The sequence below is a fragment of the Nuphar pumila genome, chromosome 9 (genome assembly GCF_984573655.1).
Source record: "Nuphar pumila chromosome 9, dmNupPumi1.hap1.1, whole genome shotgun sequence".
Classification (NCBI taxonomy): Eukaryota; Viridiplantae; Streptophyta; class Magnoliopsida; order Nymphaeales; family Nymphaeaceae; genus Nuphar; species Nuphar pumila.
In genome coordinates, this window is record NC_143257.1 from 122,706,330 (window position 1) to 122,732,678 (window position 26,349).

Here is a 26,349-nt window from a genome sequence, read left to right on the forward strand (position 1 = left end):
AAAGTTGGGGTATAAACAAAGAGCGCCCGACCCTAATTAGGGTTGGGCGCCCTAAGCTTTTATTTTTGCATTCTGTCTCTCTCTCTCTCTCTCGTATTATTCTCACGCAGCTTCTCTCTCTCGTCGTTCACACGCAGGCTCTCTCTCGTGGTCGAGCCCAAAAAATAGGTACGTTGTCTCTCTCTCGTCTTGTCTCTCACATGCCTGTACTCTCTCTCGTCTCACAAAAAATTCTACGATATATGATCAACATAAATTTCAGTTAGAGTGGAAGCAAATGTATACATATTGGGATGCTCTACAGATGTAAGTAGATAGGAACTAGTAACAACAAGTCTTGAAAGAGTGCTCAAAGCATAGTGCAGGAACGAAACAAGTGAATCTAGTCAACAACACTAACAAGGTTCAATGGAACTTTTGCAAATCAAGTTGACTTCCCCAAACCATAGCACCACCAACCCACCCAGTATCAGTACTGGCAGCATAGTCCATACCAGATTCTCCATGTCAGCTATATCCCATGACTCACGAGTCATGACCAAGCATCCAATAGGACCAATACAATTCACCCGGTGGTGGTCATGAACTATAGTTCACTTTATGGAAGATGTACCTCAAAAATTTCTACGGGATTCATTACTAAAAAATAAGATAAAGAAACTAGAAGGAATAACATATACCATCGGACTTGATTGTTTGATACATTCTGGACAGCTACGACTCTGGAATTTGGTGGAGCCAGAGGTCCCCAAAACATGGCTAGGATGTGCATATGTTCTGGAGTGTATTTCAGCATACGATGCCGACCATTTTGGTCTTCAATGGCATACACAAGCATTGTTTGATAACGCCTCCAACCGATCGAAACAATGATTGGGTCTCTCGTTTTCAACGCTTTCCTGTGCCACCTATGACGCTTTAGTCGGACCTGGAAGAAGGAAAAACTAACCAAGTCAGCCAACGAACTAGCATAAGAAATTTATTTCAAATAATTGATTGGCAACGTCCCAACACAACGTTGGCAGCCCTTGGGAGCCCTCGGACCCCCTTACTGCAAGGGGAAAAACTCTGAATCTTTGCATTGTAACTATGTCTTTTATTTCATAAAATTTCTTTATATTTGAATTGACCTTATGTATTCACATTCATTGAGGTCGGAGTTGCAACTTCAATGCTTACTACATGTATAATCTGGTAGGGTTTACTTAGCTTTGCCCATGATCTGTTATCATTCACATTGAATCTTTGCCCATTTACTTGCCCATGATATGTTATCATTCACATTGAATACATTGTTAGTTTTTTCTATATTCTCCTTTTAGTCGCAAGTAATTCAAATTGGTTCCTAAATAAAAAAATTAAACTAATAATTTTCTAGTTCTCACTGACTTCATGTGTTTGTGTTTCCATTAGTTTTCAATTTATATATATTTATTCTTATTGAATATGAATCTAATTTTTGTGTTAATATATATTTTGTTATATGTATTTTTGCAGTTGAACAATGAGAAAAGATGTAGGATGGGATCATGGAGTTAAAGTTTCAAATCCTACTAAAGATCCCAAATTCGTAGGACATGTAATTTGCAATTACTGTCATAAAAAAACTACGGGAGGCATCTATAGGTTAAAGCATCACTTAGCTGGCACAAAACATGGTGTAAACATGTGTGAAGCAGTTCCACCTGATGTGAAACGATTTTTTCATAATCATCTAAAAGAACAGAAGCAAAAGAAACAAGAGGAAGAACAAAACAAGTTGGATATCGGGAGATGTGTTTATTTTGGATCATCAACCGGCGATAATGTGAATAAAGAAACTAGTGGATCATGTAGTGATGCCAAAACAAGCACATGTCCTATGAACCTCTTTGTGAACAAGAAGCACGGCAAACCACAATAAACACTGCTTTCAAAAGGGATGAAAGAAAAAATGTATGTTGTGCCATTGATAGATTTTTTTTATGCAAATGCCTTATCATTTAATCTTTGCAACAATCCATATTTTGGTGCAATGGTAGAAGCTATTGCAAATTACGGGCGAGGGTTCAAACCACCTTCTTATCATGAGACCAGAACGTGGATTTTGAAGGACGAGGTTGATTGTACTTACGAAATTTTAAAAGTGTTCAAAAAAGAATGGCCAAAGGTTGGTTGCAGCATTATGGCAGATGGTTGGACAGATGGAAAAAAAAGAAACTTAATTAATTTTCTTGTGAAGAGCTCATCTGTAACAGTATTTTTGAAGTCTGTTGACATCAGCGAAATGGAAAAAACTGGTGCAAATTTGTGTAAGTTGTTTGAAGAAGTTGGTGAAAGTAATATGGCGCAATTCATTATAGATAATGCACCAAATTATGTGGCAACTGAGAATATGTTAATAGCAGGAAAAACATGTTTTTGGACACCATGTGCAGCGCATTGCTTGGATCTTATGTTTAAAGATATTGGAAATATATCAATTTTTAAAGATACAGTAGAAAAGGCAAAAAAATTTACAAGATACATTTATAGTCATGCATGAGTATTAAATTTAATGAGAAAGTTCACAAAGAAAGAACTTCTACGTCCTGCCGTCACTCGTTTTGCCACAACATATCTCACACTTCATAGTATTGGATGTTATAAGAAAGAGTTAAAGTCGATGTTCTTATCTTCAAATTTTAGATCATCTAATTACTATAAGAAATCTGATGCTAAAAATATTTCTTATATTGTTCTTAATGATCATAAGTTTTGGGCTGCCAAATCATATGCAATTAAAGCTACACTACCTCTCGTGAAAGTGTTGCGATTAGTTGATGCAAATGAACCTGCTATGGGATTTTTGTATGAGGCAATGGATAGAGCAAATGTAGAAATTGCTTCAAACCTTGATAAGGTTGAAAGAAAATATAAACCTATTTGGGATATCATTGATAGACGATGAGACTTGCAACTTCATAAGCCTTTGCATGCAGTTGCCTATTATTTAAATCCACATTTTCATTATGCTGACAACTTCAACCTAGATGGAGAAGTGCTGAGTGACTTTTATGATTGTGTTGAAAAATTGGTTTCTGATGCAAATATTCGGTTAAAAATTACAACACAAATCGATGCATTTAAAAAGGCAAATAGGTTGTTTGGTAGAGAGACAACTGTTACAACAAGAAAATTAAAAGTCTTGGTAAGTTTGCAATTATGTTGTTATTTGTCAATATTTTTTTATGCTTTTGTTAATTATGACATTCTTAATGTTTTTATCATTTTTTTATTGTTTTATTTGAATGCAGCTGATTGGTGGAGTTCATTTGGGCACGAAAATCCTGAGTTGATGAATTTTGCAATTTGAATTCTAAGTTTGATGTGCAGTGCATCGGGCTGTGAGAGGAATTGGAGTACTTTCTCATTGGTTTGTGACTTTGTATTTTATTTTTGAAATACATTTTTATAAGTTTAATTATCTTATAACTGATTATCAATGATTTGAAATTATAGGTACATACGAAACAAAGGAATAGACTTAAACAAGAGAAGATGAATGCATTGGTTTTTGTAATGTAATGTACAATATGAAATTAAGAGAGAGAAATATGAGGTGGGCTACCAAAGACCCTATATGTCTAGATCATATAGACTCAGACGATGAGTGGATGTAGAGAAGGAAGATCCAGTGTTGCCTAGTGATCCCAATTGGTTGAAGGATTCATCGTTGGATCCAAACTTCGACATAAATGCCATTGAGTATGTGCCTATTGAAAAAGTCACTTCACCTCATGATTCACAAAGTTGTTCTAGGCAAGCCAGGTCTTCAAGAGATTAAGGTAAAGCTATATTCTTTTTACCTTATTATGAATATATATTAGTTAAAAGAGGTCGGGGTAGGCCTAGGAAGACTTGGATGGAGATGATAGGAAAGGATATGAATGCTTTGAACCTCACCGAGGACATGGCGTTGGATAGAAATGATTGGAGGAAAAGGATTCATGTGGAAGACCCAAAATGAATTTCTTTTTTGGTTCATATCGCTGACCCCAATTGTTTTGGGATGAAGGCGTAGTTGTTGTTGTTGTTGTTGTTGTATGAATATAAATGTGTTTTTTTAATTACATAACATAAGTATTTAATACATGATTTTTTATTGAAGGAAAAAGAAAAGCAAAAGAAGCTACCGAGGACGTGAAGGAAGAAAGTGCAAATGATGAAGAGTCAGGGAATGAAGATGAAGGAGAACCTATTTATATGGATTCCTCAAATGATGATATTGAAGACTTAGATATTGATGATGACGAGACACAAGAAGAGCCTAGGCCCTAATTTATATTATAGAGCTATGGTCGTTTATATGTTTTTTGGGTCTTTGAGTTGTAATTATGAATGTTAACACTTTCATTTTGAAGAGTTTTGGATAAATATATTAACATTTGGTTGTTAATGTTAACATGCATTTTCTAATTATGACATGATGTTGGTAGTGCTAATATGCATTTTGTTGTTAATGTTAATTTTTTATTGAATGATTGCTCATATTTTATTTCTTAGATACTTACATAGATCAAGTTGTTGGATTAATGTTACTTTTACATGTTAATCTCATATTTTTTCTGTATTTATTTGAGATTTTTTTATTTTTTGTTGGTTGTTGCTTCATCAATAAAGCATTTTTTATTTATTTATAATTTTAGATAATTTTTATAGTTTTTTTTAAGTTTTAATAAAAAAATTTTTTGAGGCTTACGCTTTGCGCCTCGCTACGCCTTTACTCTTTTCACAACACTGCTTAGGAGTGAGCAGGACAGGCACTGTACAAGGGCTTACACTCTCACGAATAAAACCCTTTTGTAGTAACTCTTGTACCTGCCTCAACAACTCGGCGTGCTCGGATGGGTTCATTCAATATGCGGGGGAGGTTAGGCAAACTCGACCCCAGGACAAAATCAATGGCATGCTGCACCAACCTCATCGAAGGTAGGCCATCAGGAAGGTCGTCTAGCATAATGTCACAAAACTCCTCAACAAGGGGCGCGATGTCCGCGGGAACGGACAACAACGTACTCATAGACGGCTTAGCCACCAGGGCATAACAATAACCATCCTCCCTACAACGGCTCAAGAAAGTCCGGTATGATAGGCCCGCGAGCCGGGGAACTCGCTCGGGCTTGTCCACAGTGGGAAAACCGGTCTCCTTGATAGGGAGGAGGATTATTTTATGCCCCTTAAAAATAAATGAGTACGTGTTTCTACGGCCATCGTGAATGGTCTTCCGATCAAACTGCCAAGGACGTCCCAAAAGAATATGACACGCACTCATAGGGGCTACATCACACTACATCTCATCGTGGTAATGCTCCCCCATGGAGAACCGAACTAAACAACGTTGGGTAATGGGAACCTCTTTTCCTCTTTTGAACCATGCCATCTTGTATGGTTGAGACAATTTCTCCATTTTCAGGTTCAGGGTGGACACAACACTCTCGCAAACCATATTCTCACAAGCCCCAGTATCAATGATAACATCGCATGCATGTCCCTCACAGTTGTATCGGGTCCTAAAAATGTTATTCCGCAACCATCTTGCATGGGTCGACTCTCGGGGTGCGGTCAAAACATGACGGATGAACAATAAATTTTCGACGTTACCGTCGAACTCTACGACTTCCTTCTCATTCTCTCCCTCAACCGATGACTCACCCTCACTCTCACTATCGGATGCAGACTCAACAATACCCTCAATGAAATGGGCGTTCTTGTTCACGGTGGGGCACTTGGACGCGACGTGTCCTAACTCCTGACACCTAAAACAACGAATGGTTGACTCACTAGGTTTGGACTTGGACCTGGTATGGTAGGCTGGTCAGGCTTGCTAGAGTCTGCTCTTGGGGTAAACTTTGAGTCTTCCTTTCTTGGGGAGCTCGCTCTCCTGGTTGGGAAACTCGACTTGGGTCGACTGGACTGGTCACTCTGGGAAACTCTATACTCCTGCCTCCTTTTCAATTTTTCCTCCACATTCATTGCATAATTGCTGTTCTGATCCAATGACTCGACCGTGACACAACTGAAATCACCAGAAATAGCAAGATGAAGACCAGAAATATACCTCGTGACCTGCTGGCGGGCAGTCTCCTCGATCTGCACTCGCAGTGATAGACGATGACACTCAACAGTGTATTCCGCCACGGTACGGGTGCCTTGACGCAGGGTTAGGTACTCCTTGTAGGCTCTCTCGGCATGGTCTGAAGGCACGAACATGGACTGCATCAACCTTTGCATCTCTTCCCATGCCTGCATACGCTCTTGCCCCTGCCGTTCCCTTGACCTTTGCAGCTGAACCCACCATGTCTGCGCTAGGCCTCTCAATCGAGTGGACACTAGAGAGACACGGCGGTGCTCAGTCACAGTATGGTAGTCGAAGAAAAACTGCACGGCGTAGGCCAAGTCGAAGAATTGCTCGGTGTCGAATCGTCCCGCAAACTCTGGAAGGCCCAACTTCACCCCGTAGGTGGAGGGGTGCTCTGACGCTCTTTGTTGATGAGGTTCTACCATTCATGCAGGGTGCTCGTTCCAGAAGGCTTCATCGTCCATCATGGCAGCGCCATTTTTGTCACGGTACTGCTCGACTGGAGGCAGACATTGGAAGCTAGAGGTTTTAAGTTGAGTAAGAGTAAGACTGAATATATGGAATGTCGGTTTAGTAAGCAACGAAGTAGTGATGGGAGTGTAGTGAAGCTTGGTGAGCAAGATATACCGGTGAATGATTATTTCAAATATTTGGGATCTATCATTCAAAAGTATGAAGAAATTGATGGAGATGTAAATCATAGGATAAAGGTTGGGTGGATGAAATGGAAAAGTGCTACTGGAGTGCTGTGCGATCGTAGAATGCCATTGCGGTTGAAGGGAAAGTTTTATAGGACGACTATTAGACCCGCTTTACTATATGGTACGGAATGTTGGGCTGCCAAGAGACATCATATTCAAAAAATGAGTGTAGCTGAGATGCGGATGCTTAGATGGATGTGTGGAAATACAATAAAAGATAAGATTCGGAACGAAGAGATACGTAAGAAGGTAGGTGTTGCACCCATTGAAAATAAGATGAGAGAGAATCGTTTACGGTGGTTTGGACATATTCGGCGAAGGCCTAATGATGCTCCAGTTAGAAGGTTAGAGAAATGGGAAAATATATTAGTTAAAAGAGGTCGGGGTAGGCCTAGGAAGACTTGGATGGAGATGATAGGAAAGGATATGAATGCTTTGAACCTCACCGAGGACATGGCATTGGATAGAAATGATTGGAGGAAAAGGATTCATGTGGAAGACCCAAAATGAATTTCTTTTTTGGTTCATATCGCTGACCCCAATTGTTTTGGGATGAAGGCGTAGTTGTTGTTGTTGTTGTTGTTGTTGTACTGCTCGACTGGAGGCTGGTGTTGGCGAACTCCCATGATGTGTGGTCGGCGCTCAGGCTGCACCGGTCCCTGTTGAATTTGCCTCGGTCTGGCCCGCCCATGGGTGGGAGCCATCTGCGGCCGGTGTTGAGGCACCGGTATAACAGGAGGTACTACTAAAGGTGGAAGGGTTGGTCGGTTCACGAGTTCTAGGTTGGTGGGAATGAGATAATATGGGTTCGGGTTATGGGTTGGGTCAGGGTAGAGGTAGTGTGTCGGGTAGGATACCGGGTTCTAGATCGGGGACGAGTTAACGGATTGGGTCTGGTATGGGTATTGGATTTGGTTGGTGTAATACTGGGATGATTCACCCGATTGGATCTGGATCGGGTCAAGTCCTAAATTATTCGTCGGACCCAGAATGGGGTAGGTTGGATCAGGATCGAGTTGTGGTGCAAAAAGGCTTGGTTAGAACTCGATCCTTGATCCATAACATGATGGGTCTGGTTTTGACCCGGCTGAAATTCAAACTGGAGCTCCGTCCGGGTCCGATATAGGTTTGGGTCGGTATTGGATCTATTTTGGGGATCAAGATTAGAGGGTTGGGTCTGATTCAGGGCGAACCGAACCCAACTGGGTAGGTCAGGTATGGCGGTTCAAGACTCAGACCCGCTCCTTGGGACCCAAAGGATGGTCCTCGAGATCCGGGTCTGGGTCCCGCTATCACAAACTCCGGTCTGGACCCTCTCAGGTTCAAACCCATCCACAGGGATCCCCCTGCTCCCGCTCACGGGTGTGCTGCCACAAGGCTTCTACGCACGGGCTCAGGAGGGAAGGGGAGTTCCTTCCCGGGTCGGGCTGGGGTCCTGCAGACCAGGCCCGGTCTGCGACACAGCCACCCAGTCTCGAGGCCAGGGCTGTAGCCCACCCGAGACGTGGGGGGGGTCCTGCCGTGATCCCCTGGTTCGGTTGGAAGGTACCGACTGTGTGATTCACAGCCGCTACCGATTCTGGATGGAGAGAGGGTACCAGATGCGAAATGGTGGCGCTGACAGAATGACGGTGTGTCGGCTGGATTGATTCCGCGAGTATTGCATTCACACGATCAACTGCGCCGTCATCCAGCTCCGCTCCCGTTCTTTGCATTGACGTCGCGTGTTGCTCCACCGTCAACTCAAGGGCGACAATCCACCTTCGATCCCGTCCATACGTTTTGACATGCCAGATATGTCTTTGCTTACGCGTAGTAGATTTTCTTGGATCTTGGTCATTATGTCTATCATCCGCATCATCGGATCCTCGTTGCCGGTTTCCTCCTGCTCTTTCCCGCTCGTAGGATCGTTTCTCGCTTCTTGCGCCATGTCGTTGACCAAGGAGGAGGGTTGGTGCTCTGATACTTCTTGATGCAATGCAGGGATCGACTTCAAACGTACTCGATTTCAAAAGATGATGGCAAAACTTCCACGGTCGTGCGAAGTGCAGAAAACCAAAAGAATAATCACCGTAAAACGACGGTGCTTGCTTTGTTTCCGTAACACTTTAAGCAACAATAGAATGACACCAATGGAAATAACAATGAAGGAGACTAGAATCCAAAGGAAAAATTGCAGAAAAAAAAAATATCAGAGGTGGCTGTTGAAACTTCAATCACGTTTACCCACGCAACCCTAGAATAGGGTATTTAAAGAATGCAAGTGGACCCGGGTCTCGAGTCCGGTCCTGGACCCGAGACGTCTTCACTCTGCTGATGGATCTGGGACGTCCTGGGCCTTCCCTCGTTTGGAGTAGGTACGCAGGGTCACGTCCCTGCTTCGAGGCACCTTCCATCGGATCCAACTCCTGGGTTCGATTGTCCATCCTCTTTGGGTCGGGTTCCTTGGCCGTGCCTAGGTCACGCGGTACAGGCCCGATCCGGTCCTGCCCTGCATCAAAGTTGCTTTCCAAGGAAAATAGATGTCTAAGATCGTCATCGAATATGAGAAAAAATGGAAAGAATGGAGGATGGATCATTCCAAGATCATTGGATACCTCATCAATAATGTTGACATCAAAAAATGTTCAAGCTTAGCAAAATTTGATTTTGCTAGTGATGCATGAAAATATCTTAAAGATATGTATAGTCTAAGGGACATAGCTCACATATGTAATATGAAAAATAAGGTAATAATTATGACTCAAAAGAGAGATGATCATTAGAGAATATTATAATGCCCTCTCTCTTCTTTGGGATAAATTGACTCTTTTAGAGCCAAAGTGGCATTGCCCTCAAGATGTGGAACTCAGTGAAAAACAAATTAGAACGGAACACTTTTATCAATTTGTAAATGGGCTTAGACTCGAATTTGAAGGGACCAAATCGATCCTTCTTTATAAAGGAGGAGTACCTACCATAGTGGAAACGCTTGAAGAATTCACTATGGAGGAAAATGGGTCAAAGAAAACTCTTTTTATTAAAGATGAAGAATTCGTGCTTGCTATGTCAATACCCGAAAATCACACAATGACTTATAAGCCTCCCTCAATTTGGAAGCAGTAATGAGAATGAAAGAAATTCCAATGATGATGTAAGGAGCAAAAACGATAAAAGAGGGGTTCATGAATACAAGTGACAGATTAATATGCTTTCATTGCTATAAGCCGGGTCATATGAAGCCCTTTTGTCCTAAAAGGAGAGAAGATGAAAGAGATGAAAAGGTGGCTTCAGTGGGACCATCTCTTGAAAGAAATTGCGTAGATGATAACTCCAAAAGCGTGGGTTCATTGTCTTTGACACAACTCATGAAGACACTACAACCAATGTTTAAGAATCAAACTTCTCTCTCGAGCGAGGTCGTATCCACATGTATTGATCTCGGCAAGACTTCTTGGATTCTTGATTACAGTGCTTCTTTTTGTATGACCCCAAATGAGTCCACACTATCTGAATGCCATATTAACCCAAATGATTCTTATGTTTCAACCGTCGATGAAACTTTTTTAAAAATTAAAAGTTTTCGAATTTTGCAAAAACATTTCATGTACCCAATATTAAAATAGTGCCAAAATTAAATTTAAACCTCTTATCCTTTTCCCAAATTGTGGATCATGGGTGCAAAATCTTGTTTTCATCTAATAATTGTTTGATATAGGATATCCAGTTCGGAAAGCCGATTATGCGAGGCATAGAAGAGGAGATTTCTATGTTATGGACAATCTTGAATTTTAAAACATACTTTTTGTAATTTTGTGAAAAAAAAAGATAACAAATTGGTATAAGAGACTAGTGTTTCTTTTCGTATCAACCCAAAATTACGTTTTTTTTCATTTTGCACAATTTATAAAGAAAAAAAATGTGTCTACGAAGATTGCATTATTGGTAAAATGAAATATTTACCTTTTGAGCCTAGTCATTTTATATCAAAAAAACTATTTGAGTTAGTACATTCGGATGTATGGGGACCGACTCCGGTTATATCCAAAGGAGGAGTATCATATTATGTTATTTTTGTGGATGATTATAGTCGACACTCTTGTATATATTTCTTTAAATACAAATCTGAAGTATTTGATTGTTTTAAAAAAATCATTGTTATACAAAAACTTAATTTAAAGCCAATATTAAAATCTTTAGAATCGATTCTAAAGGAGAATTTGTTTCAAAGAACTTCAAAAACTATCTTGATTTACATGAGATTATTCACAAAAAATCATGTCCTTATACTCAACAAAATGGACTAGTCGAAAGGAAGCATAAACATATTGTTCTGACTACTAGAACACATCTTATATCGAGAAACGTTTCAAAAATATTTTGGGCCGAAGTCGTCCTTACGACAGTTTATTTGATAAATAAAATGCCTTAAAAAACTATAGAAGATCCCATTGAAAATTTATTTAAAACATTTTACATTACAAAAGGTTAAGAGTCTTTGGTTGTAAATGCTTTGTCCTTACCAACAAAAATAACAAACTTTTCACAAAAGCTATTCCTTGTATTTTTTTGGGTTATGCCAAAAATAAAAAAGGATATAAATGTTATGAAACTAAAAGGGATAAGCTATATGTTTCAAGAAATATCACTTTTCTTGAAAACAAAAACAAATTTAGTAAAGATAAAATCCGAGAGCATTGCGATTATTCTTTTTTTTTTACCTTGTCAATGAGCATGTGGGTTGTGATGACATTCATGATGTGCATGAGAGTGACAATGAGGATACTCATGGTGCATATAGGAATGAGAATGAAGGTCTCGATAATATAGACCAACTTCGTAGTGAAATTCAAATCTATACTCGACGTACCGAAGTCCATCCTCCATGTGCTTTAAAAAGATATTCTCAAAATCAAGATATAAATTCTTCTAGCATTAGAAGATTCATGACAATTTCAAAAGCTCCTAATAGATTTGTATCCTATGATTCTTGTGAACCCAAATATAGAGCATATCTAATAGCTATACATAGACCTTGAGAAATTCAAACATTACCCAAAGGAAATAAAACTTTAGGATGCAAATGAGTTTATAAAATTAAAACCAAAAGTGATATGACATTAGAAACATATAAAGTAAGACTAGTAGCTAAAGGATATAGTCAAGAGTACATAATAGGTTATGATGAAACTTTTGCTACAGTTGCTCGAATGATCACTGCTAAAATCATTATTTCTATAATATCAATTAAAAATGATCTGTTTTTTAAATAGATGTAAACAAAATATTTGATTGGTAATCTCAATGAGAAAGTTTACATAATTCCTCTACGAGGGTTAGGATTAGCACATGGAAAATTTCTTCGGTTACAAAAGCTTTGTATGGTCTAAAACAAACCCCTAAGGCTTGGTATGATCGATTCAGTAGTGTGTTGACATAGCTTGGTTTTAAATCTTGTTATACTGACAATGCATTGTTTGTTAAGTCTTCTAATGCTCAACATCAACTTTGATATGACAAATTTGGGTTTTTTACAATACTTTCTTGAAATAGAAGTGACTTACTTACGTCATGGTTACTTGTTGTCACATACTAAGTATGCAGTCAAGATCATAGAATGATCAGGACTCTCAAATGAAAAACGAGTTGATACTTCGGAGGTCATCAATGCAAAGATGAAGAAGGATAAGGGAGAACCTCTGATAGATCCCACTCCTTACAGACATATGATTGGAGCTTTGTCTTATTTTTTTGTTTCACATCTTGATATTGCACATGCTATTCACTTTGCTAGTCAATTTCAGCATGCTCCTACTACAGTTTATATGAGTGTTGTAATGAGAATTATTAGATATATCAGAAACATTGTTAATTATGGTTTATTTTTGTCATCCTATTTCACATTAGAAGTCATTGCATATTTTGACTCTATTGGAAAAAGGAATGTGAATGATCGTCGTTCAACTACGGACTTTTGTGTTTTTATAAGAGATTCGTTGATTTCATGGTAATACAAGACGCAATAAAATGTCTCTTTGTTCTCTACAGAAGCAGAATACCAAGCTATGACAACCACTACCTCTGAGTTGGTTTGGCTGAAGCAACGACTAGAAGACTTGGGTGTTCATGTTGCATAACCCTCAAGATTATATTGTGTCGACAAAAGTGCAGTGTACATCGTAGACCATCATACTTTTCATGAGAGAACCAAACACTTTGAAATGGATTGCCATTACGTTATAGAAGAATTCTTGAAGAAGAACATTACTTTGTCATATGTACCATCTGTGCATCAATTGACTAATTTCTTCACCAAACCACTTTCGTCACCCAGGTTTCACTTTCTCCTTGGCAAACTCTCGGTTGTGACACCGTGAGTTTGGGGGGGGGTGTTAAGATAGTCATATATATTACACATATATTAATATGTATGATTTGCTTGTTGTAATAGGCAAATACCTATTAGGGGTATTTTTGTCTTTTCACAGTCATGTAATTGGTTGTTTCCATTAGGGGCACAACAGTCTTTTTATTGTTCATTTTAGAATAGGATTTTACATTTGGTTTTGAGGGTATTTATGTAACTCAGCCCATAGAGTCGTTGGGACCTCCCCAATGGCTCTATTTGTAGCCGTTCCGGAGTGTCCCAATGGCCCTATGGGCCTCATGCTGTGTATAAATAGGGGAGCTCTCTCCCTTGTAAAGTTATGCTTTCTCAAGCTTATTGTAATACAATTCCCGATATTTTTTTATGTGTTCTCTTTGCCCTTGTATAGGTTATGTGCATGTGATTGACTCATAAGTGGTCCTTTGTGATTTGGTTGTGTTCTTATAAGCCCATAAGAGACTCCATTGTTCTTGTTCTTATCCCATTACACTAGTAAAATAAGAGGTGTAAAAATGAGTTTTTTTCCACCATGGATTTGTGGGATTCTGTTCTATTGAAGCTGTAGCAGTTGCAATTTGGTCAAAGTACTTCTACTAGTGGCTAATGTATGCCTTTGCAGATCCCGTTGGTTCAGTATTGTCAACAACTTGCATCAACTCTTTCAAGTCATGATACTTGTTTTACCCAAGCTGCAGATAATTTGTTCTTCACACATGAAGGATTGCAACAAGCCCGTGCCCCTATATTTGATGTTCCTTCTGCTATTGAAGTTCTTCTTACTGGAACATATCAACGCTTGCCAAAATGCATTGAAGATATTGGGAGACAAAATGTGCTTGCTGAGGAGCAAAAAAAACCTGCTTTAAAAAAATTGGACATACTTCTAAGGTCAAGATTGCTTGAATTAGCACTGCCAAAGGAAATTTCTAAAGTTACAGTATCTGATGGAGCTGCACAACTTTGTGTTGGTGGAGAATTTAAGGTGCTACTTACTCTGGGATATCGGGGACATCTATCAATGTGGAGGATATTGCATTTGGAACTTCTTGTAGGTGATAAAAATGGGCTTGTGAAGCTTGAAGAGTTCCACAAACATGCTATTCGTGATGACTTAGAGCGCAGAATGGCTGCTGCAGAAAATCCATTTATGACAATGTATTCTGTCCTTCATGAGTTCTGTATTGCCCTTGTGATGGATACTGTTGTAAGGCAACTCCAGATACTTCGACAGAGTAGGTGGAAAGATGCGATTCGCTTTGAACTTATCTCTGATGGAGCTGGATTGCATGGGACCCATGTTCAGTTACCTCAGGACACCGAGCCAGAATTGGCTACTTCAAGCCTAAAAACCCCTGGTTTAAGAATTATGTACTGGTTAGACCCTGACAGAAGTAGTGGGGGTTCTGATCCGGGTTTATCACCTTTCATTAAAATTGAGCGCAGTCAAGATCTGTACATAAGGTGCTCTCATAGTGCTTTTGTGATTGACCCAGCGACAGGGAATGAAGCCGAGTTCTTACTTGATCAAAGTTGCATTGACGTAGAACAGTTGCTGCTAAGAGCTATTGCCTGTAACAGGCATACGCGTTTGCTCGAAGTCCATAAAGAGCTTAGCAGCAATAATCAAATCTGTCAGACTGTTGGTGATGTTATCCTTAGATGCTTGTCAGATGAAACCGAGTCGGACTTGGCAAAGGTTACTCCTGAAATATTTTACTCCACAAATTCATTTTGTAAATATGCTTGACATGGGTAGTCATCTTTTCTTTTCTTCTAGTTTGATGTCCCTAATGGGTTACATTCACTTGTTTTTGTCAAATGTGGAAAAGCTGAGAATGGTGTCAAAGTTCCATTAAGGCTCTGTTTTTGAGCTGGTAACTGGGGTAGGAGTTAAGGATTCATGATACAGTTGACCAAACTCCTATCACAATAGGTGTTAAGAAGAAAAGCATGGGGCAGGAATTTGGGAATTGATGAGATGGTTCACGTTTTTATTCTTTTGTAAAATATAGTTGGCAAATGCCTCCCCCAGGAGGTGGTGTTTTTTAAGTTCAGGACTTTGATGCTTTCATCTTTCTTACTTCTTATCTCCCTTTGACCCCTTGCTCTCAAAAAGAGTTCAGTTGTATCTAGATTTACCAACTGTAGATGTGGTAAATAGATTTCCTGAAAATTGCAGGACCCACAACACCTCAAAATTCTAATGTCAGATTTTTAGGAAGCCTCATTAATGAGGATTCCTTTTTACCACCAATTTTGCCTCTTAAGCAAATACATTCTACATGGATCTGAGTTTTCTTTAGTATTTTTTCTTACATCATGTAAATTCTTTTGGACTGTTTGCAGGCCAGTTGTAAGGCTGATGTCATGGAAGGTGGGGAGGAAGTATTGTGTGTTCGGGCATATGGATCATCATATATTACCCTTGGAATAAACATCAGGTTTGCCTTTGTATGATATATCTCTTTAACAGTTCTTTTATTAGTCAACAGTGACTGTTTTGGGAATATATTTATTAGCTGACAAGTCCATGATTTTTTTATTGAATTGTTGATTATTCATAATAAATGTATATTGAACCATTGCTCATGAAGATAAACTACTTGCCGCAACACGCATGCCAACTAAGGAAAAGGCTCCGTGTTTATTGACTTCTGAATGGATGCAAAATTTAGTTATGTTATAATGGACTTGCTTGTTCAAAGGTTTTAATAATTGCAGTTTTTATAGTTGCTTTTTATTATTTTATCATTTAGCAATACTAACTAATTTATATGCTCTACGTTTGAGTAGGGGTGTTGCATGCTTTAAAAGGTAGCCTAGACTTTATCTTTACCCATGTAGAATCTGGCAACTCTTTGCCCCTTAATACAGTTTTGCCTGTTTGTGAATATGCTAGTGACAATGATAATTAGTATGTAATTTTTTAAAATTACTGTTTAGAATAGTATTTTATATTATGGATCAACTAATATATAACAAGGTTGTAAGTATTGTATCTTTACTCATATCGGTCTGGCCCAAATTAAGATTGTATTGTATCATATCGTAAAATATCATAAATTTTCAATAAAAATTTTTCAAGATTTTTGAAAAAAAAGAAAAAATTAGCAAAAAATCTAAAAAAATTATATCACATGCAACAAATTTTTATTGCACAAAATACAACCATACAGTCACATATGAAGCATTTTTGTCTCTATGAGCCGCATAAGACATCATCAAACATCAACTAATATAAAATCATAGATAATATTGCAAGCATATCTCACAAGAATAATGCAAAATATTAAATATCTTGCAATTAAGAACATGCCACAAAACTCATACTTTCATATTATATAAACAAAAAACAAAATGACCAAGTTTGTGAACAATTAAGTATTAAATAACCATTTTTTTAAAAATATATTATATAAAACCGAGAGATACCACCCGAAAAGTAACCATTTCACGACATTTTGTAATTTTCTTCATGCACATTCCGCAACATTAAAATGTGTCCAGGCTAAATGAATGATGCTTCAACCGAGAGATACCACCTGAAAAAGTATTTTAGCAATACTTGCACTTGATTTTTAATCGGTTTTCGCTCACTACTTGAGTGCCCCATTGCTATATCGGATCTTTTGGTGCCATCTTCCCCCCAAAAAACTCAATAAAAAGCAAATAATATGGATTTTTTACCTTAACCCACTTCTTTGAGTGGAAAAATGGTGGAAATGCACTCTTGAGAAAATTACAAAAACCCTCTCCTTAGCGCACAAATCGGTTCCTAAATCACTCTCACGGTTCCTAGGGTGCGTGGGTTCCCTTCTAATGACCTTTAGACAAATGGAGAAGTCTGCCCTCAAAAGGTATTTAAAACTCAAAATAAAAAAAAATAACTTTCATCTTTGTTAAAGTTTGTTGATACCGTATCGTATAATATGCCCTGTATTGCATGATACAGGTCAATACATAGGTATATTGTACAATACAACTGGTGATGACTTTGGTATCATTGGCTTTCTTTTGTGAAAGGTGTGATTGTGAAAATTCCACTAGATGGTGTAAACATTCCTCATTCTTGTTGATTTTTGAGTTTTCGATGAGTTTGACAATGGTTGGGAGTAATGGTGGCGACAGTTTCCATTTTCATTTCCACATTTGCACCCTTCTAATTGGACAGATAATTGCTCGTTGTAATGCTGAGGACTTTCCTCTATCCTTTGTCACATGACTAGTATGCCTTTCTCAATGACATATTTAGGTACTCTTTGGTGAATTAGGAAGGGAGACTGCTGCTAGAATCTTTTGTCATATATGCATATCTTTTTAATTAAAACTTAAAACCCTTTTTCTGATAGATATCTTTCTTTTCCAACTTTACATTATAAATTGGAAAATCAACTTACTGCATCCACTCTTTTAATGTGATCAACTCCTAAGCTTGAGCAGATTGTTTTATAAAATGTACAGCATTGCTCATATGATTATCATCATCATCACCTTGATCATCATGTCATCATCATTTATTATCCCCTCTATATGGGTGCGAGCCATGCTTGTCATTCAATTGTATCTAAAGCAAAACACTGATAAGCTGTTTGTGATCTTTCATGTCTCCACTTATCTCCATCCATTTCTTGTATTGATCCTGAGCTTCCCAATTTCCTTAAATCTATATCAGATCACCCTTTTATTTTCTAGTCTCCTTGTTAAACATACATAATCTATTAGTACTGCTTTTTGGTCTCCTCCAATATATTCCTCTGTTATAGTAGTTATCCTTATTAAGATGTCCCCTCTTAATGACATGCTTTCTGTCTCTCTTTGTAACTTGTTTGTTACTTGATCTTGGCGTTACATTATAATGCAGGTCTTATTATGGTCTTATAAAAATGCTTCTAAATCGAAGATCAAGGTTGTAAAGTGTGTATTATAACTCATATTAATTGTAAAAGAAAGTACGTATCATAAGATATTGTAAACTTGCATAATATAATAGTAGAAAGAAAAAAACATAATATTGATTATGAATGACGCCAAATAATGCAGTAAATATACAATAGAATAGATTAACATGCACAGTTATAAATAATTGAAAGTCCAAAACATAGTCTTTAGTCTTAATATTTCAATTCGATCTAAAATTGATTTGAACGATCATAATTCGTGACAATTTAGTATCCTAATTTCTTAGGATTCTGGTATCCAAAACTAACTCTAAATGCCCTAACCTAGGTAATATAGATGTGGATGTGGGAATGAACATGATGTAGATAAGCTTGGTACAACACGACTGTTCTCAGAAATTAAGACATGGAAAGATGATCATACACACAGACACACACACATAGGGATGTGTGTGTCTATATAGTTCTTAACCTAAAGCAATAAAACATGAATATCATCTCAATTGCAAACTTGTGAACAATAATTTTTAATCTTTGTCACATAGGTGCAGGTGCGGATGCGGGGATGCGGCACTTTAAAAAAACTTGGGTGCAGGGAGGACATATATATATATATATATATATATATATATATATATATATATATATATATATATATATATATATATAAAATTTTTAACAGTTTTAAGTTAACACTGTGTATTTGTGTGCATTTGTGTGTGTGTATATATATATATATATATAATATAGATAAAAATGGACTTGATTAGGGTTAACTGAATCTACTTTTGGATAGAAATGGACCTCAGTGTGGTTGACTTCACCTAACACAAAGGAAGCTGTGTGCAAGTTGAAATGAAATGGGGATCTTTGAAACACGAGCTTAGATTAACAAGAGCAAGTGTCAAGAATGACACTAAAGCATAACCCTTAAAAAGGGTATAACTGGAAACAAAATAAAAATAAAAATGTATTCTTTATTGATATGAAAAACCAATTGCTTAAGAAGCATTGGAGTAAAATACAAGAGGGGCTGCACCCCTTTATATACACAGCTGAAAGAGGACTCAATAGAGCTGTTGGGCACAGTCCAACAGCTCTATTTAGAGCTGTTGGAATGTGTCAGTCCAACAACTCTATTAAGAGTTGTTGGACTGTGTCAGTCCAACAACTCTATTGCTAGTCAAGTCTGGACAGGACTTGACTAGCAACCGTCATTCTAGTTCAAACTGAACTAGATGACATAAAGACAAAAAATAAAAATAAAGGAAAAAAATAACAGAAAAGAAAGAAATGAAAAATGTATTTATATATATAATAATATAATATTATTATATATACATATATGTACAGTTTTACATTTTAACACTCCCCCTCAAACTTACGGTACAATGAGCGAAAGTTTGTCTAAGAGAAAGTGAAATCGGGGAGCAGCGAGAGGCTTTGTAAAGAAGTCTGCTAACTGATATTCTGAAGTGACATATGGCAGATCAATTATCCCGTGTAGATATTCCTCTCTGACGTAGTGACAATCCATTTCGATGTGTTTGGTGCGTTTGTGGAATGTTCTGTTACTGGCAATGTAGATCGCACTTTTGTTGTCACAACACATTTGTGAAGCCTTTGTTGCTTCAACTCCCATGTCAGCAAGCAGTCGTCGGAGCCAAACTACTTCCATGGTCGTGGTTGCAATGGCTCTGTATTCAGCTTCGGTGGATGAGAGAGATACCTTCTGCTCGGACTCGGTCAACCCGACCCTGGGTGTGGTCAACGCACCCAGGGTCATTTTGGTCTATTTTTTGGAAAAAAAAAAATTTTTTGAATTTTTTTTTTAAAAATTTTCTGGGCTATAGCTGTAAGGAAAAAAACCCATCACAACTAAAAAACCTGTACACTTTCAAGTTTTAAGTACAGAATGGGCACAACTCAAGTTTTTGTGGTTTTTTCGTGTATGAAGAAAGTGAATTATTACAGTGTATGAAGAAAGTGCCCAAAAGTGAATTATTCCTGTATGAAGAAAGTGTACAGAATGCCTTCACAACTCATCACCTGTCCCCTAATGGGCACAACTTTGACCGAGTCTTATATATATATATATATATATATATATATATATATATATATATTTTTTTTTTAATATATATATAGCCGAGTCCCCGTGTCCAAAATTTTTGAAATTGCGCCGCACCCGTGTCGCACCCGCACCCGCACCCGCACCCGCACCCATGTGACATAGCTAAAAAGACACAAAAGCCAGTGGTTGAGTGTCTGTTATTGGGATCACCTCCCCAATCAGCATCAGTATATGCAATTAAATTAAGAGAAGAGGAGGAAGATAAGAAAAGTCTTCGTGAAAGAGAGGACTTGATGTATCTGATAATACGCATGACTGCTCCCATATGAACAGAAGTAGGAGCATGTTGAAATTGACTTGCTGTATGAACAACATGTGCTATATCTGGTCTGGTAATGGATAGATAGGAAAGTGCCCCGACAAGCTGTCTATAAGGAGTAGGGTCTGCAAGAAGTTCTCCATCATCAATCTTCATTTTAACATTAACAACTTCTGGAGTGTCGACTTTCTTATCATCAGTAATACCAGACCTGAAAACAATATCAAAAGCAAATTTAGTCTGAGATAATAAATATCCTCTAGGAGAATAAGCAACTTGAATGCCTAAAAAATATCTCAACAAGCCCAAATCAGTCATTTCAAAATGAGATTTAAGAAGTATTTTGATTGTTTCAACTCTCTGTTTATCGCTTCCGGTGATGATCATATCATCCACATAGAGAAGAATCACAATGATCCCTGCATCAGAATTCTTAATAAACAAAGCAGTGTCAGTTAAACAGAATTGAAAACCAATATCAATCATAACACGACTAAACCTATCATACCAAGCTTTTGGTGCTTGTTTAAGTCCATAAAGAGCTTTTTCTAAGCGAAGGACTTTACCCTTAGGAATACTTAGACCAAGGGGGGTTCCATATATACTTCTTCAACTAGCTTTCCATTTAAAAAAGCATTTTTGACATCCATTTGAAAAATAGACCATTTTTTGATAGAAGCTAAGGCAATTAAGGTTCGGACAGTAGTCATACGAGCCACCGGAGCAAAGGTTTCTTCATAATCAATCCCATATTCTTGGGCATAACCTTTGGCTACTAAACGGGCTTTATATCTTTCAAGAGTACTATCACTCTTGGTTTTAATTTTATAAACCCATCGACATCCTATAGTTTTCTTCCCTGGAGGAAGATCTTGAATATTCCATGTAGAAGCCTTTTCAAGTGCATCTAATTCAGCTTTCATGGCTTCTATCCATTTGATATCATTTTTTGCTTGAAAATATGTGGATGGTTTTTCATATGAGTGAATTAATGCAATAACTGCCCTATATGTGGGTGAGAAAGACTCGTATGATACAAACTTTCCTGGAGGCCTCGAGATTCGGGTTAATTGTCTAGTTGGAATGTTAGAATATTTCTCAAGTGCACATGGAGGATTAGACTCTTGTCGCCTGGAATATTGAATACTAGTATCTCTATGAACTTCTTCATTTTCAACATTAAGATCAATAATTCTTTGATCATCATCAAAGTTACAGTCAAGGTCATATTCATCAGATGTTGATGTTAGATCTAGCAAAAAGGAGTACTCAGTGACGTCTTTTAATTTTCTAAAATCAAAGAAGCTCTCCTTTTCAAGAAAGGAAACATTTCTAGACACATATAGTTTATTATTTTTGAAGTCAAAACATCTATAACCTTTCTGGTTTTCAGCATATCCTAAAAAGGCACAGGGAATCGCACGAGGGGAAAGTTTATCATTTTTGTCAGTAAATATGAAACATTTGCACCCAAATATTCTTAGTCTAGAGTAGTCTGGAGAAATGTTCATAAGTTTTTCAATGAGAGTGATATTTTGTAACGAAGAAGATGACATCCTATTAATGAGATAGGTGGCAGTTAAGGCAGCTTCTGCCCAAAAGTCTTTCGGGACTTGATTTGCTATTAATAAAGTCCTAGTGGTTTCTATAATATGGCGATGTTTTCGTTCTGCCAGTCCATTTTGTTGAGGTGTATAAGGACAAGATCTTTGATGTGTGATGCTATGCAATTTAAGATAATTTTGAAAATCTGTGGATAAAAACTCTCCCCCTGAATCTGTGCGAAAAATAGTAATATCATTTTGAAACTTGTTTTTAACCATATTATGAAAAGTTTGAAAGTATGAAAATACTTCAGACTTATGTTTAAGAAAGTACATCCACGTATGTCGGGAGAAATCATCGACAAAAATAACATAGTAAACAAATCCTCCTTCAGAAATTACTGGTGCAGGACCCCAAACATCCGAGTGTATTAATTCAAGTGGTCTTGAAGAGAAAAATGTTTTGTTCTGAAATGGTAATCTTTTCATTTTGTCGAGAATACAATCTTTACAATCAAATGATTCAGAGTTACAAAATTTCCCTAGATTTGGAAAATGTTGGATTTTGGCTATATGTGGGTGACCAAGTTTCTTATGCCATAGTTCCAACTCTATTTTTTGAATATTATAACAAAAAACTTTCTTCGGCATTTCCAAAAAATCCATGTAATAGAGTCCTCCTTCTCTATGGCCTTCCCCAATCAGCTTGCCTGACTGGCGATCCTGTACCCAACAACCATGAGAAGAAAAAGAAATATTACACCAATAATCAAAAATTTGAGATACAGATAAAAGATTTAAATTTAATTTGGGAACATGTCTAATTTCTGGAATAAAAAATTTTTTTGTTTTATAATTTTTTTCAAAATTTCCTATTCCTTCTATTTCAAGAGAAGTCCCATCAACAGTAAAGACGTTTGACACACTTGTTTTATTTTTAACACATTTGGATAGACTTTGATTATTTGGGGTCATATGAAAAGATGCACCAGAGTCAAGAAGCCAAGAAATTTTACCTAGATCAGAAAAAAATGAGGTTGCTGCGCCGGTTGAAGCTTCAGATGAGGAAGATGCACCTTTGATGAGAGGCTGAAGAATCTCCATTAGTTGGGCCAATGAAACTGGTGCATCCTGATCTTTAGGCTTCGATCCAGCAATTGCAACTCTTTTTTCTCTCAGCTCCTTAAGTTTGGGACATTGTGGCCTATAGTGTCCAGGTTCATGACAGTGATGACAAATAACTTTCTTCTTATCATAGTCACCATTTTGTCGGTAAAAGTGAGGAGGCCTATATGATCGAACATGATTCCCTGGTCTAGACACGGCTAAAACGGAATCATCTTCAATTTTTAAAGAACCTTTCCGGAGACGATTTTCTTCCATTGTTAACTCTTCAATAGTTTCAACAATAGAAGGAATTTTTCCCCGGTGAAGTAGGGCCGATTTAGTGGTTTCAAATTCCGGCCTTAATCCAGTGATAAACTGGTAAAAATGTTCAGCATCGAGTTGTTTCTGACGAAGCTCGATGTCTTCGGCACAATGCCACTTTGGTTCTAAAAGGGAAAGTTCTTCCCAAAGTTCGGACAACCCATTGTAATATTCACGAATAGTTTTGTCTCCTTGTGTCATCATTCGAACTTTTTCTTGGAGGTTGCACACGTGTGCAATATCTTTAAGGGAATACATATTCTTAAGGTATTCCCATGCCTTATCGGCATGATCAAATTTGGCAAGACTTGAGCATTTTTTAATGTCAACGCTATTGATAAGCCATGACATTATCTTCGCATGAGATATTCTCCATTCTTTCCATTTCTTCTCGTATGAGGCAATAGCCTTGATTTTCTCTTCTTCCGATAGAGGGACCTCTTTATCTCCCTCCTTTTTAGTAAGAGATAGCTTAGGTTCCGAATCGGAACCATCCACAATCCCCCATAAGCCTTTTTCCCATATATGGTGCTTCATGATTGAAGCCCATGTTACATAGTTCGTATCGCTTAGTTTCATAGGCATGATGGTGACTTTATCATTGTCATCCATCGATTACAAGGAGAGAAAGAATAGGGATAGAAGAGAAACAAGAAGGAAAATGAAAAAGAAAGAAAGAAAAAAAAACAATACAACAAGATGTGAAATCTTCAACAATGAAGTTATAAAACACTTCTCTTCAAGTGGCGAACACTTTTGCAAATGGGCACGAAAACCGAGGCAGCTTTTCCTCAAGATTTAGTACTTCCGCGGCTCTGATACCATGAAATGAAATGGGGATCTTCGAAACACGAGCTTAGATTAACAAGAGCAAGTGTCAAGAATGATACTAAAGCATAACCCTTAAAAGGGTATAACTGAAAACAAAATAAAAATAAAAATGTATTCTTTATTGATATGAAAAACCAATTGCTTAAGAAGCATTGGAGTAAAATACAAGAGGGGCTGCACCCCTTTATATACACAGCTGAAAGAGGACTCAATAGAGCTGTTGGGCACAGTCCAACAGCTCTATTTAGAGCTGTTGGAATGTGTCAGTCCAACAGCTCTATTAAGAGCTGTTGGAATGTGTCAGTCCAACAGCTCTATTGCTAGTCAAGTCTGGACAGGACTTGACTAGCAAGAGTCATTCTAGTTCAAACTGAACTAGATGACATAAAGACAAAAAATAAAAATAAAGGAAAAAAATAACAGAAAAGAAAGAAATGAAAAATGTATTTATATATATAATAATATAATATTATTATATATACATATATGTACAGTTTTACATTTTAACACAAGTGTCGCACCCGCCTAGGTGCGGGTGCGACACGGGTGCGGTGCCCTGTTAGAAGAGTCCGTGTGACATAGTTTTAAATCACTATAATTAACAATGTCAAATAATCAAACTAAGTTTAAATAGAAATGTAATGTAATTAACTAATTCACGTAGACATGAGTACATACATTGATGTGACTCATAAACGTGATGGGTTCAACAAAATATTTAAAAGTATGACATTGCAACACACACACATAATTAAAATAAATTGTTTTTATATTACTACAAAATATTCTGTATTATTCATTTAAAATCTAAAAAAGTGTTTTTGTGTTTTGTATTAAGGACTTATGAAAACATTTTTCTATTAATGTAATACATTTAATATAAAATATTTTATATTACCTACTTACGAGGGCATTCTTGTAAATCTTTGGTGAGTGTAGCTCTCTTCAATCGACCTTCTCTTTCTCTATCTAATGATGCTTATGACTTCATGTGATTCATTAAAAAAAGATTATGTCTTCTCTCTCTCTCTCTCTCTTTTGGGGAACGATCAAAAGACTCAAAACCCACAACCCACACAACAAATGACCTTTTTTAAGGAACGTTTTGGACAATATAAATCTCACAGGAAAACAGCCTTGACCTAGTGAGACACATTTTTTATCATGTCACCAGCATGTTGTGATCTAAAACGTGTGAGACTTTGTATCTGTGCATGTTTTTCTTGACACGGGCCCATTTGGGTGTGTCACTGTGACATAGGTAATTAATGATAAATTTAAAAAAAAGAATGCACTTGAATAGAAACAAGTAATCAAGTTCATAAAAGGACAGAGATAAAGTTAATGACACAATGTTGAATATGTCGAATACTGGTTTGATTGTGTCCATGAAGTCCTTGTGTGTCCAAGCATCATGTCATCAACATGGAACATGCATGCTAAGTGAAGTGTTTGTGTGGCAGATTCCAATCATATGATTAGATTACTTATCTATCTTCAAAAGTCCCTTCACAAATCTAGAATGTCCCGTGACTATGCAAGCGTCGTTTCTAGTAGTAGCAATGCAGGTTGTGCCTTTGAAAGTGGTTGTGCACCCTATGTTCTTCCTTCTCTGAAACTGCCTACTATTTTAATATGAGTGTGATCATCATCATCAAGCCTTGTCCTTGACTATTTTAATATGAGCACGATATGAAATATAAAAGAGGCACGTGGTCATATGGTTTACCCACCTTTTGCAATATAGCGTTTGAAATATTTGAGCACACCAACCTTAGTGAGCACGATATGAAATATAAGCAGCACATGGTCATATGGTTTAGTCACCTTTTGCAATATAGCATTTGAAATTATTGAGAATCTTGAGCCGACAAAACTGATACTTCAAAACTTTTTGTAATAAACTACTTCACAATATTTTCACATGGGAACGTGCATGCTAAGTGAAGTGTTTGTGTGACAGACTCCAATCATATGATTAGATTACTTTTTAAAACTTAGAATATTTATCTTCAAAAGTTCACAAATCTAGAATGTCCTCTGGAAACAAGACTGACAGTGGACCTTCATCAACTAGTTCATCATTG

The 26,349-nt window shown here is 37.3% G+C and overlaps 1 protein-coding gene across 1 annotated transcript in view; it reads left to right on the plus strand.

Annotated features, from left to right (window-relative positions):
• The window catches only part of LOC149829202 (mediator of RNA polymerase II transcription subunit 14-like), a 56,560-nt gene that overhangs the window by 19,058 nt on the left and 11,153 nt on the right, over positions 1-26,349 (plus strand). The window contains exons 2-3 of the mRNA XM_090017969.1: positions 13,788-14,864; positions 15,515-15,609. Of these exons, the coding sequence (XP_089874095.1) occupies positions 13,788-14,864; positions 15,515-15,609 (1,172 nt within the window). The remainder of the gene's footprint in view (positions 1-13,787; positions 14,865-15,514; positions 15,610-26,349) is intronic.